The sequence below is a fragment of the Oncorhynchus masou genome, chromosome 18 (genome assembly GCF_036934945.1).
Source record: "Oncorhynchus masou masou isolate Uvic2021 chromosome 18, UVic_Omas_1.1, whole genome shotgun sequence".
Classification (NCBI taxonomy): domain Eukaryota; kingdom Metazoa; phylum Chordata; class Actinopteri; order Salmoniformes; family Salmonidae; genus Oncorhynchus; species Oncorhynchus masou.
In genome coordinates this window covers 46,100,227-46,118,479 of record NC_088229.1, presented here as the reverse complement: position 1 = coordinate 46,118,479, position 18,253 = coordinate 46,100,227, and the positions used below count along the sequence as shown (strand labels likewise).

Below are 18,253 nucleotides of genomic sequence, written 5' to 3'. Positions count from 1 at the left end.
AATTTGTGTTAATGACTCCAACCTAAGTGTATGTAAATGTCTGACTTCAACTCTGTGTGTGTATATATACACAGTGGGGCAAAAAATATTTAGTCAGTCACCAATTGTGCAAGTTCTCCCACTTAAAAAGGTGAGCGAGGCCTGTAATTTTCATCATAGGTACACTTCAACGATGACAGACAAAATTAGGAAAGAAAATCCAGAAAATCACATTGTAGGATTTTTTATGAATTTATTTGCAAATTATGGTGGAAAATAAGTATTTGGTCAATAACAAAAGTTTATCTCAATGCTTTGTTATATACCCTTTGTTGGCAATAACAGAGGTCAAACGTTTTCTGTAAGTCTTCACAAGGTTTTCACACACTGTTGCTGGTATTTTGGCCCATTCCTCTAGAGCAGTGATGTTTTGGGGCTGTTGCTGGGCAACACAGACTTTCAACTCCCTCCAAAGATTTTCTATGGGGTTGAGATCTGGAGACTGGCTAGGCCACTCCAGGACCTTGAAATGCTTCTTACGAAGCCACTCCTTCGTTGCCCGGGCGGTGTGTTTGGGATCATTGTCATGCTGAAAGACCCATCCACGTTTCATCTTTAATGCCCTTGCTGATGGAAGGAGGTTTTCACTCAAAATCTCATGATACATGGCCCCATTCATTCTTTCCTTTACACGGATCAGTCGTCCTGGTCCCTTTGCAGAAAAACAGCCCCAAAGCATGATGTTTCCACCCCCATGCTCCACAGTAGGTATGGTGTTCTTTGGATGCAACTCAGCATTCTTTGTCCTCCAAACACGACGAGTTGAGTTTTTACCAAAAAGTTATATTTTGGTTTCATCTGACCATATGACATTCTCCCAATCTTCTTCTGAATCATCCAAATGCTCTCTAGCAAACTTCAGACGGGCCTGGACATGTACTGGCTTAAGCAGGGGGACACGTATGGCACTGCAGGATTTGAGTCCCTGGTGGCGTAGTGTGTTACTGATGGTAGGCTTTGATACTTTGGTCCCAGGTCTCTGCAGGTCATTCACTAGGTCCCCCCGTGTGGTTCTGGGATTTTTGCTCACCGTTCTTGTGATCATTTTGACCCCACGGGGTGAGATCTTGCGTGGAGCCCCAGATCGAGGGAGATTATCAGTGGTCTTGTATGTCTTCCATTTCCTAATAATTGCTCCCACAGTTGATTTCTTCAACCCAAGCTGCTTACATATTGCAGATTCAGTCTTCCCAGCCTAGTGCAGGTCTACAATTTTGTTTCTGGTGTCCTTTGACAGCTCTTTGGTCTTGGCCATAGTGGAGTTTGGAGTAAGACTGTTTAAGGTTGTGGACAGGTGTCTTTTATACTGATAACAAGTTCAAACAGGCTCCATGAATACAGGTAACGAGTGGAGGACAGAGAAGCCTCTTAAAGAAGAATTTACAGGCCTGTGAGAGCCAGAAATCTTGCTTGTTTGTAGGTGACCAAATACTTATTTTCCACCATAATTTCTTAAAAATTCATTCAAAATCCTACAATGTGATTTTCTGGAATTTTTTTCTCATTGTGTCTGTCATAGTTGAAGTGTACCTATGATGAAAATTACAGGCCTCTCTCATCTTTTTAAGTTGGAGAACTTGCACAATTGGTGGCTGACGAAATACTTTTTTTGCCCCACTGTATATAGTCTGTCTTTGTACCACTCGGTACAAAGACAGACTGACAGGGGTGAGACAATTAATTGTAATTTATCTTAATGTTGTTTTGTTGTTTCCAGGTGCACTGTCCTTCTGACCCTATGCAGCCAGGTCCCATCTCCTTTTTAAATCCTCACTAGTGTGGCTTGTTTCGTGTCTGCTGTGAAGGAATACCACAACAAGTCAACTACTTGATTGATGAAGGTGTGTCATCCAGCAAAGGCAGCAGCGCAGTCATCAACTAAATGCACCATTTCTTCACCAACTACGGAGTTGGGGAAACACATGTGGACCTGAATTGTGATAACTGCAGTGGCCAAAACAAGAACAAGTTTGTGCTCTGGTATTGTGCTTGGCAGACCATGCACAAGCTCCACCAGTCTGGACCTTCACTTCCTAATCACAGGCCACACCAAGTTTGCCTCCGACTGGTGCTTCGGCCTCATCAAGCAGCACTTCAGAAAGACCAGAGTGACCACATTGTCGGAGATTGCTGGTGTTCCGGATGAAAACTTAACTCTATGTCTCACTTCGAGCGTAGGAGCTCAACCGACCTCCTCCACTTTCTATGGTAGAAGAGGCTGAATGAGAGCATGTATCTGCTTTCCTGACCAACCTGGTTTCATAGACTAGACATATAGGCGTAAAAGTAAATTCAGGACACTGAAATTAGTATGATACAGTATATTTGGTATGGTTACACACGGCAAGAGAGTTGGTTACTCTAAGGAAAAACTAAAGTAGAGTGGTTCATCAGGGTGGACGGGTGGGTGTATATTGCAAAATTCTAGCAAGCAAAAGGTTGCGAGTGCGAATCTCATCATGGACAATTTGACCAACTTTTCAACTGCTTACTACTTTTTAGCTACTTTGCACTACTTAGCATGTTAGCTAACCCTTCCACTATCCTAACTTCAACACTTTTAGCTAACCCTAACTCTCTTAGCTAACCCTTTCCCTAACTCTAAACTTAACCCTTTAATCTAACTCCTAAACTTAACCCTAACCTTAACCATAACCCCTAGCCTAGTTAACGTTAGCCAGTTAGGTAATGTTAGCCACCTTGCAACCGAGCTAGAATTCCTAACATATCATATCTTTTGCAAATTCGTACCAGATAATATGAATTGTAATTCATAATATACGAAATGGGTAATGGACATCCACACCATATGAAACTAACATACACTAAATGGCCAAAAGTTTGTTGACACCCCTTCAAATTAGTGGATTCGGCTATTTTATCCCCACCCGTTGCTGCCAGGTGTATAAAATCGAGCACACAGCAATACAATCTCCATATACAAACTTTGGCAGTAGAATGGCCTGTACTGAAGAGCTCTGTGACTTTTAGCGTGGCACCGTCATAGGATTCCACCTTTCCAACAAGTCAGTTCGTCAAATTTCAACCCAGCTAGAGCTGCCCCCGGTCCACTGTACGTACTGTTATTATGAAGTGGAAACGTCTAGGAGCAACAACGGCTCATCCTTGAAGTGGTAGGCCACTGTGCACAAAGCAAGGTCCATACAGAAATAGTTTGTTGAGATTGGTGTGGAAGAACTTGACTGCCCTGCACAGAGCCCTGACCTTAATCCCATCGAACACCTTTGGGATGAATTGGTCATGTAGTGTATCATACTAAAGGAAGTCTCTTGGATGTTGACCTGTCTGGTCTTCACCATTCCCTCTGTTGAAATGACATTCACCACCCTGAACTGTCAGCCTTGGCTTTGATCTCAATCGAGAAAGTACCTCTCGCCTATATAAAATCAAAGGACAAACTATATGACCCTGCAAATGCCCGCTATTAATATCTTTGATATAATGCGTGTGAAACATTGTTGCATTTTAACTTTAGACTACCGGTTATTTTGTGTGCTGAACATGATAAAATATGTTTGCAATGTGACGTAATAGCTAGCTTGTTCATTTTGTGTTTGCTAAATGGTTGTGTCTTTTTATTGGGGTCTACTGGCTTATTATTTTCGAATGAATGGGCTGCTTTTTCTTTAACATTATTTGATGCTGTGTGTGACTGCTGTTTTTAATCGGCGCTCTCTTTCAGCATGATGCTGAAATAGCAGAGACGGTGTGCCTTTTTTCTTTGCTCTGGCTCGCAGTAACAGTCCGTAGTCCTGAATGAATCAATAGTTAGGCCTATGTTTGTGGTTGAATTTATTCCGCCACTGTAGCTACCCAGCTAGCACAGTGGATCTGGGCCGATTCTGACTGAGACTCGGGACACTCGGCTGAGTCTGTGCCCCGAGTTTGGCCCGCCTTCGGCAGTATTACTTATGGGTAGGATGCGGGGATTGAGCTCGGGCCAATTCCGGTGTGAGTTATCTGGCCCACATGTAGTACTTGTGGCTCGGGCCGATTGTGGCTACTCTCTGGCAGATGATTACACTGGCTGCTTTTTATAATTAACATTTTATTATTTATTTATTTTTCCATATTTTCTCATTGTTTCTGTAATCAAAAAATTAAATTAACATTACATTTAAATTCTTTAAGAGTCTTTGCTGTTTAAGTAGTATTTTAGAATTTTGAAACTTTGTGCAAGGCAATTGATCAGCATTAAAAACTTTGTGGATGGGGTCTCCCATGTGGCGCAGCGGTCTAAGACAATGAATTGCAGTGCAAGCTGCGTTGCTACAGATGCTGGTTTGATACCTGTTTGGCCGGCCGGGATGTTGGCAGGGTAGCCTGGGGCGGCAGGGTAGCCTAGTGGTTAGAGCGTTGGACTAGTAACCGGAAGGTTGCGAGTTCAAACCCCCGAGCTGACAAGGTACAAACCTGTCGTTCTGCCCCTGAACTGGCAGTTAACCCACTGTTCCCAGGCCGTCATTGAAAATAAGAATTTTTTCTTAACTGACTTGCCTGGTAAAATAAAATAAAAATATCCTTGTCCCATCACGCTGTCTCGACTGCAGTCGCAGGCCGGGCACACTGACACTGACACGGTCGCCAGGTGTACGGTGTTTCCTCTGACACATTGATGCGACTGGCTTCCGGGTTAAGCATGCATTGTGTCAAGAAGCAGTGTGGATTGGCGGGGTTGTGTTTTGGAGGACGCACGGCTCTCGACCTTCGCCTCCCCTGAGGCAAGATTGTAACTACCAATTGGATATGATGAAAAGGGGGTAAAAACAACAACACATTTGGGGATGGGTATAATTTGTATGTATAAACTGTATAATAGTAATATTTAAAATTACTGAATCGGGTAATTTATAAAAATTTGCATCGGGCCACTTCTGGAGGGATTCTGGTAAGATGCTGGCAATTCAGCTGAATTCCAGAAGACGGAAACGGCTCGATTCCGGGCCGAATCCGACACTCGATTCTGGGCCGATTCAATCAGTTCCGGCCCCGGAAGAGGGCTGCTTCTGGGCCGATTCCTCATTGCTAGCTAGCTAGCCACCAGAGGACAACAACACAACTTGATGCAACAATTCAAGTTGTTTCTGTTAATGACATATGCTCTCAAAGCAATTTGATTGGAGAGTACTGAAATCCAAACTGGCTTCCCATGAAACTTTTTTTCCCTGCCAGGACCATTCACAATTGAGCTCGCTCAGTTTAGCTCAAAGCTGATTGGCTAACTTTTTATACTTTTTTTGTCATGGGAGACCATATGCTCACTGGCACCCTTGCATTCAATGCTACAGGCGACAACAATGTCATACTCGTTTGGACAGTATCACATAGATGGCCTCAGTCGCTAGAAGTTGCTAAATGACATCATCACCTAATTTGCATTATTGCCATGTGCATGTAATTGTGATGGACGCTTTAGGAGAGAGGAATAACGTCGTGGGGGAGACAAAAAGTGAGTGACCCTAAATGAAAAGTGAGTGACCCTAAACACCCTAAATATGAATAGAACTACAAATGAACTGTTTTCTGTCGATTCTTGTTTTTTTTATGTCACAATTCCATCCCTCCTCCTTTACCTGGGCTAGGGAGCAGCAAAGTGACCCAAAAGAGACACTCTGGCGGAGTTACTTAGTTTTTAATTACATTTTTTAGTTTTTTTAGTTTAGTTTAGGAGCCACAGTTAAACATTTGTTTTCTTTTTGTATACAATCTACATTAACAATCTAAATGGCCCAATAGAAAAAAACTGTCAATGGTAATGTGAGAGAATTATGGTGACTAGTCTGGCCCTAGTCAGGTTAATTGTTTTTTTTTAAATGCAAACCAGGGCGGGATCAGCCAGCGGCGGCTTCCCGCTTGCGTGATACATTTGCAGTCTGGAAGACGAGGGGTGAACATCTCCTGCTCTGACTGCAGCTGGCTTTGGGACGGGGTGGGGCCCATGGCAGCACCCGCTGCTCGTTGAGAAGAGTAAGAACGATACGTGCTTTCACGCCAGAGTCTCCAAAAGTCTCCAATAACATCAGAAAAAGTCGCTAGATTTGTCGCTAGTCGCTTTTTTGAAAATGTGTCGCCAGAGGAGTCTGAATACTTGTTAAATATAGCGACAAAGTTGCTAAGTTGGCAACACTGGATGGCCAACACTTAGAGACATAGGGGCGCTGTTTCGCTCGCTATGATGCTTTCTGCTGTGAGATACATTCCGCCTCTTGCTAATTGAAGGAAAATTGTGAAACACAAAAGTATTTTAATTGTAATTTTTTGGGGTAAGTGTTTTGGGGGAGCCTGGCTTCCCTTAGTGTCCATGAATACACACCTCTGTGTGGGCTATGGCCTTTTAAGCCTTATGAATGCATTTCTAGCATGTTATAGAGTAGCCTAAACATGCAATTGTCACAAAATAAGTTGTAATATGTTAAAAGATAGAAGATCCTGACTGGGATCTTAAAGAGCCAAATAAAAACTAATTTACAACACGAAAAGTAAAAAACACGAGAATGTATGCTATAGGCTATACAAGGAGAATGTGCGCTATAGGTTATACAAGGAGAATGTATGCTTATAGGCTATACAAGGAGAATGTACGCTATATACAGTGCAACCTCCCGTTTCTTATATTTTGTGTATATTCACCGGATAATTATTATCTCCACGCAAATAAAAAGCCTCACTCTGGGCAAGAAAAGTCAGATCTGCTTCCTCACTGTTAAAAAAACTTCACAAGGACTAAACCTCACATCCTAAACACCCTATTGTTTTGGTTCTGGAGAAAATAACCTACATTTCTAATTTTTACAGATGGGACTGCCAACTTAAACCAAAACTCTTTGACTTCCATAGTCTCTATGACCAACTACTTCACTGACAGCTGGGGCATACGAATAACTTCCAGGCTAGGCTGGATTACATTCTCTATGTCTGATGTTGATGTTTCATTAAAGACAGTGTTTGGGTTTGTGAATGACTGTGTATCCATCCTCTCTCTTTATCCTTCTTGGGAACCACGTTGGTCTCCTACATTCTAGACCTTCTGTACTTTGGTCAGACAGCCCCTGAGCTTCTGACATCCAAGTTCCTTTCCTGAAGATGCACATTCCACTTTTCCCTTCAGTTTATAATAGAGAATTGGAAATCTTCAACATTTACTTCTGCTATTTTGTAATTTCACTGTAAAAAAAAATGGATATGACGTTGTTTATGACCATCAAACAGCTACTTTATTACTCTACTGTTTGTCCTGGGGGTGGAGGTTCTGGACAAGTTAACCACCTCTCCTCACCTCAAGACTCATCTCCCAGTCCAGTTGCTGCCCAAGTCCATCTGGGAGCAGAACTCCAGGGTACCGTCTGCGTACATTTATGCTTGTCCTCTATGTTTCTCTGTTATATACCTCTCTCTCTCACTCACTCATGTGGCCTGTAATGCCAAGGACACAAGAACAACTTCCTAAAAATATTAATGGATGGAAAGATTAAGTGAATGAGATAATAAACAAGTAAATTAATGAGCTGTATAATAATATAGGACTGCCTTCATTATCTAAAGCAATTTACATGCTGTGACATTTAAGACCTGTACTACAAGTGTAATAACACATAATACTGTATTGGCAGTATTGAGAGCAAAGACACACTGTCTAAGTAATAACACATAATTTCAGATTATTTTAAAATATTTCTCATATTTATTTGAAACCAGATAAGATGCCGCAACACAATATAATACAATTTTATATAGAAACAGTCAATTAGCAAATTAATTAAATGAATATGTTGGAAAATCTCTACTTCTGCACTGTGATGACTGTTCACAGAGGAGGACTGATTGGTTTGCTGTACTATGGCACAAACAACACAAACATCCCCATCACTGCTGAAGGTCCTTCTAACCCAACCCCATAATGCAATGAAGGAGAAGGCAGAAGTTGTCCCAGATCACGGATAGAGGGTCAGATATTCGTCATCCATCCAAATGGTTATGGTTAGAATTGGAGGTAGGGTGATCTGATCCTAAACGTGTAGTTATAAAGATGATTTCTACAGTACCTCAAGCTGAAAGTGAATGGAGAAACAGCAAAGTATACTGAAATCAGATGGGGTCATTGGAATGTGGACAACAGCACCACCCCATTGTACTGTACTGTAAATATTAAACAAGTCAATCATTTCACGTCACAGAGAGACTGCAATGACCCTGAAAGAGGCAGAAAACAGCTGATCCTGTCGCACAGGGACCCAGGCCGTGTTCGGTATGACACATTTGGAAGGATTTTAAATCTAAAGAAAAAAGAGTTTCTTATTGGAGGTGATCTAGTACCTCCCCATTTTACTCCGTTTCAAAATATCTTCTCCCATTTTGTGCCTATTTTGCTCAACCCAGGTCTCAAAAGGAGATATGGGACTGAGGGTCGACTCCTGGGCTTTGTTCAGTATAATTTTAAAATGGACACAGCTCCAAATTAGAGAGTGCCACTGCCATTTAACCCCTAAAAATGAAATGCCAACGTCTACTGCAATCCCTGGTATTGTTTGTTGTGAAACTTATTTCAACACTTCTATCCTGAACGGAGCCCTGCATATCAGAAATTAGGGCTGGACAGTCACTGTTCCCAATATTCCCCCATAAGCCATGACCAGTCATCACTCTCTTGGCAGATAACTCTTGTTCAACGCTTCAAAGACTGCAGTAAGACCACTTCAGATTGTCTTCACAGTAAATACCTTTTGATCATTTTTGAAGTGCACCTTTATTTACAAAGATCCAAAAATAACATACATACTTTCTTACGTTATATAATATACTTGATATTTTCCTCTTGAGTAGTAAAAATATTTCTGCCTAGAGTGCTCATGTCTAGGCTGTAGCGTACTACAGTACAGAAGTGTTGTAGTTCATAGTACAGTAGGCAAGTATAATTAAATATAGCTGCTTAGCTGTATGGAGCAAGGAGCATAGCTAAAAAATACAAAAAGTTCACGGTGTGCACAGATATGCTGCAACTGATAAAATATTGTGGGTATGTTTATACTGATGTCAGTTATATTGAGTGTTACAAAATGCAGTCATAGGCTTTGACAGTCCGTGATGATAGAATGTACCACACACAATCAGCAGGTGAAATGTATCAGCATCATTTTCAAACTAAAATGTCTGCTTTTAGCAGGAACTATTTTAGCTTCAGCTCCGGGCATCAGCCACAGTTTCACAGGATAATGCACTTTCTTTCTGCGTGTCAGTTCAGTTGTTTTTCCTAATAAACATCACATTTACATACAAGGCAAACTACTGAAGCAACAACTCAATTATGAGCCGATTAGCAGCAATCCTATGCATGTGGACTGCTACACGAACTTCCTGCGAGAGGAAATATGGATAAAGACCACTGTTGTCAGTCAGGTAATGTGTTATTAATGTATTTTTAAGCATAACTTGAAATCAACCAACACTGTGATCAATGTGTATGGCACAACTCTTAAAAACACATGAACGTATGCATCAAGTTCAAATATCAAGGACAGCAAATTAATACTATCAAAGCAAACAAAGTGAATAAATTCATATAAAGGAATTTTTAACAGGGGCTTTCAGAACGGAAGGAGACGCGACGTTCATATTTAACATACATGGCTGGCAACAGATTCACAGAGGGAATGGTAGAGAGATGACCAATAAATATTTTAAGGAATCCCTGGGTAGTCACCAATATGAATCATGTATCAATCCATTCTTCTGTTCGCTCAGCACCACCTTAATTAAATAATAGTGCTACAAGGAGTGAATGTACAGTATGTGCTGATGTATGTGATGCTTGAAATGCAGCGGGTTAATCAAATGTACACAGGTGTGTATCTGTAGGCGTGTGTTTGTGTGTGTGTTCTGTTGTTTGCACAAGAATCTGAGTCAGGTTAGCCACACCTGTGCCATAAATACATTTGAACCACTCACATTTAGAGAAAACACTGGATAATGTCCCATATAGGACATCTGTTTTTACTCAGGGGATATGAAAGCTTTTATGTATTTTCCCTCATCTTCTCAAAATAGGTCCTCTGTCCATGATTCACGTAACATTCCTCATGTAGTTGAGTCAATGTTTATGATAAAGTCTTGTTGACTAGATAACACATAGGTAATAACTTTAAGTCTAAGGTCTTATGTAAGTTTGTTTTTTGATGGTTTTGCTTGGGGCTTGGTCACTGGTCCTGATGTCCTGGGTTAGAGTTATGGGTTCAGAGGTCACTAATCTCACTGCTGATGCTGGCTAAGTCATCCTGCCTGTTGACCACAAGGTAACTCTTCCCTCCCGTTCCCTCCCTCTTTACCCTCCCCCTCTGGTTCTTAGTGTCTGGGGTGAGGAACAGCGTTGTGTTGACTTCCCCCTCATCCCCAAGATGCTCCTTGGAGGGGTGCAGGGAGATGGGACAGGAAACTGAGGAGGGGACACTGGCTCCCCCGTCCCCGGCCCAGCAGTGCCCCTGGTGAGAGGGCGTGGGGGGAGCAGTGACCTGCCTGTTTGGAACACTGCTGAGCACACTGCCCCCAAGTGGCACGGAGGAATCTGTACAGGCTAAGCGATCTTCACTGCTGTCAGAGATCTGTGGGTCGGTGTCCCCGCGGAGCCAGGGGCCCCCCTGACTGACAGCTGAGCCCGGGAAGGGAGTGGGTGAGGGGGCGCACAGGGGCTGAAACAGGCTGCCCCCATGGAGGAGGTGCTTTTGGTGCAGGGCCTCATCGATGCTGCGGCTCAGGTCGATGGGGGAGGGGGGTCGCAGGTCAAACTCATACAGAGACACCCCTGACTCCTTCTCCTGCTCCAGGCTGCCGCTAAGCAAGTGCAGTGGGGGGTGGCCTAACGCCTGGAACAGAGATCCTGTGGACCTGTCCGACACCCCATTTTCTGCAGACCTGCTCCTCTGGTTACGTCCACGGTTGCTGTCCTTGACGCCACGGGGGAGTGATGGTGGAGCCTCACGGTTCTGGTTTCTGATCAGACTCTTGCTGATGTCAGCCCCTGAGCGCTCCTGCCCTGCCCAGTTATTAGGCAGCTCCCCCGCCCCGCCCCCTCTTACTCCTATCCCTCCCACTCCGTTACTCTTTGACTTCCCACAGGGCTTCCCCGTCAGGCTCTTGACTATCCTGGCCCAGCAGGTGTGTTTATGAGTCGACCCAGATGACTGTCCAGGTGAGGGGAGATCTCCTCCCCCCCTGCTCTCCACTGCTCCCTCCTCTCCTCTCCCTTGGGCCCTCTGGGGCCTCCAGAACACCCAGGAGCCCAAGAGAATGAGAGAAAAGGCCCAGGCCAGCTCCAAAAGCCGGGCCCAGAAGTGCACCAGCCACCAGTCCCAGCAGAAGCGCCTCCAGTCCCCCAACATCCCGTAGAGCCACATGGTGGCGTGGACATGGAGCCCACAGCACAATGCCCCTAGGAGGGCAGACAACACCAGCACACGACCCACCACCGACCCTGCCCTCCTACCCCCCGGCCAAGCTTCAACTGCCCTCCCCTCCTCTGGGACAGGTGACTGGGTGGGCGGGTGGCGGAGGCTGGGGAAGACATAGCACAGGAAGCCCAGACAGAGTGCCAGGCCCCAGCAGAGAGATAGAGATTGCAGGGTAACAGGCACGGCTGGGGACAGGGCTGGGGAGAGCAGGTCAGCAGCCAGCAGCAGGGTGCACTGTAATACAGCCAACACAGCCACCAGAGGAGGGCGCTCCAGAGCAGATGGCAGCAGACTCACACCTGCCCCCTTCATGGCGAGCAGCACCAGTGCAGCCTGAGCCCACACCAGTAACGGCAGAGGGAGGTTATAAAGGGCAGTCAATGTAGACCGTGGAAGAATCTTCCTTGTTCCGTATGGGTCAATCAGGCACATAGCTGCCCTGGCTGCGCCCGCCAGGAGGAGGAGGGTGTTGGCCAGGACCAGCGCACCACGGTGAGGGCAGTGCATGCTAGGGGATAGGACCAGAGCCAGGGTCGCTCCAGCCAGGAAGAGCAGGAAGAGGACAGACGAGCCGTAGACATGGAGCCCCCAGGCGAAGCCCAGCGTCCTTCTCAGGTCATCCCACAGGAGAGAGGTGCCGTTGGGTGAAGTTAAGGAGCTGAGAGTGGAGGAGGGAGAGGAGAATGGGTGGAGGTGAGGGCGGCCCAGAGTGGTTCCTCTGATAGAGTGGTTCCTCTGAACTGGGCGGGTGTCATTTTTGGGGATGTACCGCTCTCTGACTATATGTAGAGTAGGGGTGATGTGGAGAGGGGTCATCCCTGGAGGCAGAGAGAGAAATGGTTAATTCATCATATTGAACTGTCCCAAAACATGATTGTTATGATTGACAATAATACTCAAATACACTTTCTTTCATAGAGCAGAACCCAGCTAAAACAAGTGGACACATACAGTGGACCATCTACCCCACTAGAGGGGGCTAATTTCCTATGAGAAGAGTGTATTGAAAGCACAGCAGGTTCTCCTCCACAAGGCAACAAATAACCCACAGGGAGTTGAATATCTTGGCCTTCTTTTCTCCTACCAGGCCAAAGGACACTCAACACTCAATATTTCAACTTTGTCAACAGTCTTTTCCAATGAGGGCAAAAATCACAAAGGGTAATTGTGAAACAGTTCACCTCTTTCAACTCCAAACAGCCCTCACAAACAATCCAAATAGTAAATAGTCTCTCTCCACCTCTTCCTCTCCCTGATAGGAGCTCACTGCTTACTACTAGATTGTGTAATTGATGAGATCATCTCTTGACATAATCAGAAAGTATTCATATCTCCTGACTTATTCCATATTTTGCTGTGTTACAGCCTGAATTCAAAGTGATAAAGTAAAAGCATGTTTTTATCCATTTTTGGAAATGTATTGAAAATTAAATACATAATTATCTAATTTCGTTAAGTATTTACACCCCTGAGTCAACACATGATACAATCGCTTTTGGCAGCATTTCCAACTGTTAGTCTTTCTGGGTAACTCTCTAAGATCTTTGCACACCTGGATTGTACAATATTTGCACATTATTATTTTAAAAGTGACATTTTTGACTTAAATGGGCTTGAAAATATATTGCAGGACTTGAAAATAGCTGTCTAGCAATGATCAACAACCAACTTGGCAGAGCTTGAATATTTTTTTATGAATAATGTGCAAATATTGTACAATATTGTGTGTGTGTGTGCATCTGATGTGTAAGTGTGTGTGATGCGCACACTACTTTCTTAAAGTACATACAGTATGTGTTAAAGATGAGAGGAAAACCTGGATCAGTCTGCTTTCCAACATACATTGGGAGACAGATTCACCTTTCAGCAGGACAATAACACAAGGCAAAATATACACTGTTGCTTACCAAGATGACATTGAATGAGTGGCCTAGTTAAAGTTTTGACTTAAAACAGCTTGAAAGTATATGGCAATACTTGAAATGTCTGTTTAGCAATGACAAACAACCAACTTGACAGAGCTTAAAGATTTAATGTGCATTTAGATAATCATGTGCAATTATTGTACAATCCAGGTGTGCAATCACTTCCAAAGGTTATTCTAACGAATTGATTCAGGGCTATGAATACTTATGTAAATTAGATATTTCTTTATTTAATTTTCAAAACATTTAAACTGTCATTATGGGGTATCGTGTGTACATGGGTGAGAAGAAAATCTATTTAATCCATTTTGAATTCAGGCTGTGACTGTAACGGCGTTCTTCGTTTGTTGAATGAGAGTCGGACCGAAATGCAGCGTGTTGGTTACTCATGTTTTTAATGAAACAATCGTGGTACATGAAATAACTGAATATAAATACAAAAACAACAAAACGGACCGTGAAACCTAATTACACCTATCTGGTGAAACTACACAGAGACAGGAACAATCACCCACGAAATACAAAGTGAAACCCAGGCTACCTAAATACGGTTCCCAATCAGAGACAACAAGAATCACCTGACTCTGATTGAGAACCGCCTCAGGCAGCCAAACCTATGTGACACACACCCCTAATCAGCTACAATCCCAATAAAACCAAAAACCCCACTAAGAATTACAACAAACAATAAACCCATGTCACACCCTGGCCTGACCAACTAATTAACTAAAACACAAAATACTAAGACCAAGGCATGACAGTGACTGAATAAGTCAAGGGGTAGGAAAACTTTCTGAAGGCACTGTAGAATTTGTAGCAAGCAGTGCACTGGGTTAGTCAGATTTGAATAAATAAAAAAGAGCAGATGAACTGGAATGACATTCACTCTCACAAGATGGCCACACCCCCAATAAGCCACGACCACGACTGCATTGAGGCATAGTCGCTGTGCTTCTATGGCTATATGCACCATGCCACTGCCTATTTCATTTGCTCATTCAGCAAACAAGACAGTTCAGTGCCTTTAACACAGTCAACACACCTTTATTTGCCCTTTAAGTTCTGACTGAATGGACGCACATTTGAAAGCGCCAGGACGGTCCCCTTACTTTGTGCTGTTATAATTTATGCTATGAACTCCTGCAATTTCATTAGGGCAGTTCCCCCTAATAGTAAAAAGCTGTCAAAACAATCCAAGCAATGTTCGCAAGGCCTATGGAGCTGCTGGCAGTCTCTGAGGGGCGGAGTAGTAAGTAACTGAACAGCTTGTTTTGAACAATATATATTTAAAACAGGAAAATGTACACATTTACCACACTCTTATGAGCATTTAAACCCAAAAAATATTTATATATATATATATTTTTTATCACGTCGTGATAAAAGAAATGTTATGGACGGCGCACTGTTATGGACGGCACACTGTTATGGACGGCGCACAATTTGCCCAGCGTCGTCCGGGTTAGGGTTTGGCCGGGGTAGGCCATCATTACAAATAAGAATTTGTTTTTAACTGACTTGCCTAGTTAAATAAAGGTTCAATAAAAATAAATGAAAATTTCAGAAATTACAATGAAAATTTTTGAAAAAAATCCTGTATAGCACATAATATATCTGTGGGAATGGAGAATGAAGCACATGACACAAACTGAAACTATCAAAGACCTGCCACAATATCTATCACATATGCCTGTTCCCCCTCCCTTCACACACTCTCTCGCTCTCTCTCTGACACACACACGTACATGTGTTCACACATGAAAATGCACATACATAACACGATCTGCAGTTCAAGGTAAAACAAGCAAATCATTTCCCCAGAGAGCTCCACCTTATCCTGTTAAGCCCAGTAAAGCCAAAAACACTCCAATCACAATTCCATTCATCCCCTCCAACCACCAGAGCTTAAACACTAAGATAACACTGACCGGGTGGACTACCATAACACAACTTACAATGCATTCGGAAAGTAATTCAGACCCCTTGACTTTTCCCACATTTTGTTACATTACAGCCTTTTCTAAAAAAATTTTTTTTTTAAATCCCTCATCAATCTACACACAATAACCCCATAATCACAAAGGAAAAACAAAGTATTCAGACACTTTACTCTGTACTTTGTTGAAGCACCTTTGACAGCGATTACAACCTTGAGTCTTCTTGGGTATGACGCTACAAGCTTGGCACACCTGTATTTGGGGAGTTTCTTCCATTCTTCTCTGCAGATCATCTCAAGCTCTGTCAGGTTGGATAGGGAGCGTGGCTGCACAACTATTTTCAAGACTCTCCAGAGATGTTCGATCGGGTTCAAATCCGGGCTCTGGCTGGGCCACTCAAGGATATTCAGTAACTTGTCCCGATGCCACTCCTGCATTGTCTTGTCTGTGTGCTTAGGGACGTTGTCCTGTTGGAAGGTGAACTTTGATCCCAGTCTGTGGTCCTGAGCAGGATTTCATCAAGCATTTCTCTGTAATTTACTCCGTTCATCTTTCCCTCAATCGCTGAAAGACATCCCCACAGCATGATGCTGCCACCACCATGCTTCACCGTAGGGATGGTGCCAGGTTTCCTCCAGACATAACACTTGGCATTCAGGCTGTGGGGATGGCATTCTTGGTTTCATCAGACCAGAGAATTTTGTTTGCCGCAGAGATGGTTGTCCTTCTGGAAGGTTCTCCCATCACCACAGAGGAACTCTGGAGCTCTGTCAGAGTTACCATTGGGTTCCTGGTCACCTCATCAAGTTGTAGAAACATCTCAAGGATGATCAATGGAAACAGGATGCACCTGAGGTCAATTTCAAATCTCATAGCAAAGGGTCTGAATAGTTATGTAAATGAGGTATTTCCGTTTTTATTTTGAATACATTTGCTAAAATTTCTAAAAACCTGTTTTCACATTTTAATTATGTGTAGTTAATTAATTGTGTGTAGTTTGACGTGGAAATATTTTTATTTAATCCATTTTTGAATAAGGCTGTAACGTGACAAAATGTAGAAAAAGGTTTAAATACTTTCCAAATGCACTGTATGCTGTCCAAACGAGAAATAGATGGGGTTTGGCTCAACTTTAATCTCAGACAATTTGTAATTGTAAATTCTACCAGTCTCTCCCAGCCTTCTCTAAAGACAAACACACACACACGCACACGTGCGTGCTCACTAGCTGACGCACGCAAGAACGCACACACACTTGGAGAAGTAAAGAAATGGTGAACAGAACACTCAGAGCTCTTTGAGTCCTAAAGGCCAGCTTATACGTGGTCTAACAACATGTCTGTAGACAATTAGATTGCGACTGTCAGTTTCACGGTTGCACAGACAAGAAAAAAGTTTAAAGGCTGGTTTACAGTCCGTCTATCGACATGTCTGTAGACAATTGTCCTAGCGAGATGATTATATCAGCAGTCCAGGTCTCCAAATAGCATTCAGTAAATGTCAACCTAGCAAGCCAGGCAACCAAAAGCTATTTCTAAACAATGCTTTTGTTCATTCTAGCTGGCTAGCCAGTTCAAATAATGACCAGAGTATAGCTGACAACTACTTTTTGTTTATTATTACAGGAAAATAAACCCACATTATTTACAAGGTAATGGTGAGCTTACAGAAAACACCTTACTGCCACAATGTGAAGAAATAAAAAAGTAGTTCATTCTATCTGAGAATTTACAACCGCTGCATCATCTTGTTACAGGAGGATTTGGTCTGGTTGCTGTGGCAGTCTGGTAACCATGACAACATTGCGACAGTCACAGAGACTTTTTTCATGTCTGTGCGACAAGAAAACTGACAGTCGCAGCGATGGTCTACAGACATTCTCACTCGTTGGTCTATCGAACACAATATTCAAGGCACACACAACCTCTCACATTTGTGTAACTCCCTTCTCTTAATTTCTTTGGGACTGGGGGGCAGTTATGAGTAGCTTAGATAAAAAGGTGCCCAGAGTAAACTGCTTGCTACTCAGCCATAAAAGCTAGAATATGCATATAATTAGTAGATTTGGATAGAAAACACGCTGCAATTTCTAAAACTGTTTGAATGATGTCTGTGAGTATAACAGAACTCATATGACAGGCAAAAACCTGAGAAAAAATCCAACCAGGAAGTGGGAAATCTGAGGTTGGTCATTTTTCATCTCATTGCCTATCGAATATACAGTGTCTATGGGGTCATATTGCACTTCGTAAGGCTTCCACTAGATGTCAACAGTCTTTAGAACCTTGTTTGAGGCTTCTACTGTGAAGGAGGGGGGAATGAGGGCCGATTGAGTCAGGGGTCTGGCAGAGTGTCATAAGCTGATCACATGCACTCACGTGAGAATTAGCTGCGTTCCATTGCATTTCTACAGACAAAGGAAATCTGGTTGAAACATTATTGAAGATTTATGATAAAAACATCCTGAAGATTGATTATATACTTCAGTTGATATGTTTCTACAAACTGTAATATGATTTTCCGTCTGAACTTTCGCCTGGACTTTCCCGCGCCTCGTGAGTTTGGATTGTGTACTAAATGCGTGAACAAAAAGGAGGTATTTGGACATAAATGATGGACATTATCGAACAAATCAAACATTTATTGTGGAACTGGGATTCCTGGGAGTGCATTCTGATGAAGATCATCAAAGGTAGGTGAATATTTATAATGCTATTTCTGACTTCTGTTGACTCCATAACATGGCGGATATCTGTATGGCTTGTTTTTGTGTCTAAGCGCTGTACTCAGATTATTGCATGGTGTGCTTTTTCCGTAAAGTTTTTTTGAAATCTAACACAACGGTTGCATTAAGGAGAAGTAGATCTAAAATTCCATGCATAACACTTTCTGC

The 18,253-nt window shown here is 43.0% G+C and overlaps 1 protein-coding gene across 1 annotated transcript in view; it reads right to left on the bottom strand.

The window, feature by feature from the left end:
* Positions 1-7,727: 7,727 nt before the first annotated feature.
* Positions 7,728-18,253, bottom strand: part of LOC135504700 (proline-rich transmembrane protein 4-like) — a 34,442-nt gene continuing 23,916 nt past the window's right edge. The window contains 1 exon segment of the mRNA XM_064923492.1: positions 7,728-12,316. Within this exon segment, the coding sequence (XP_064779564.1) occupies positions 10,287-12,316 (2,030 nt within the window). The 3' untranslated portion in view covers positions 7,728-10,286.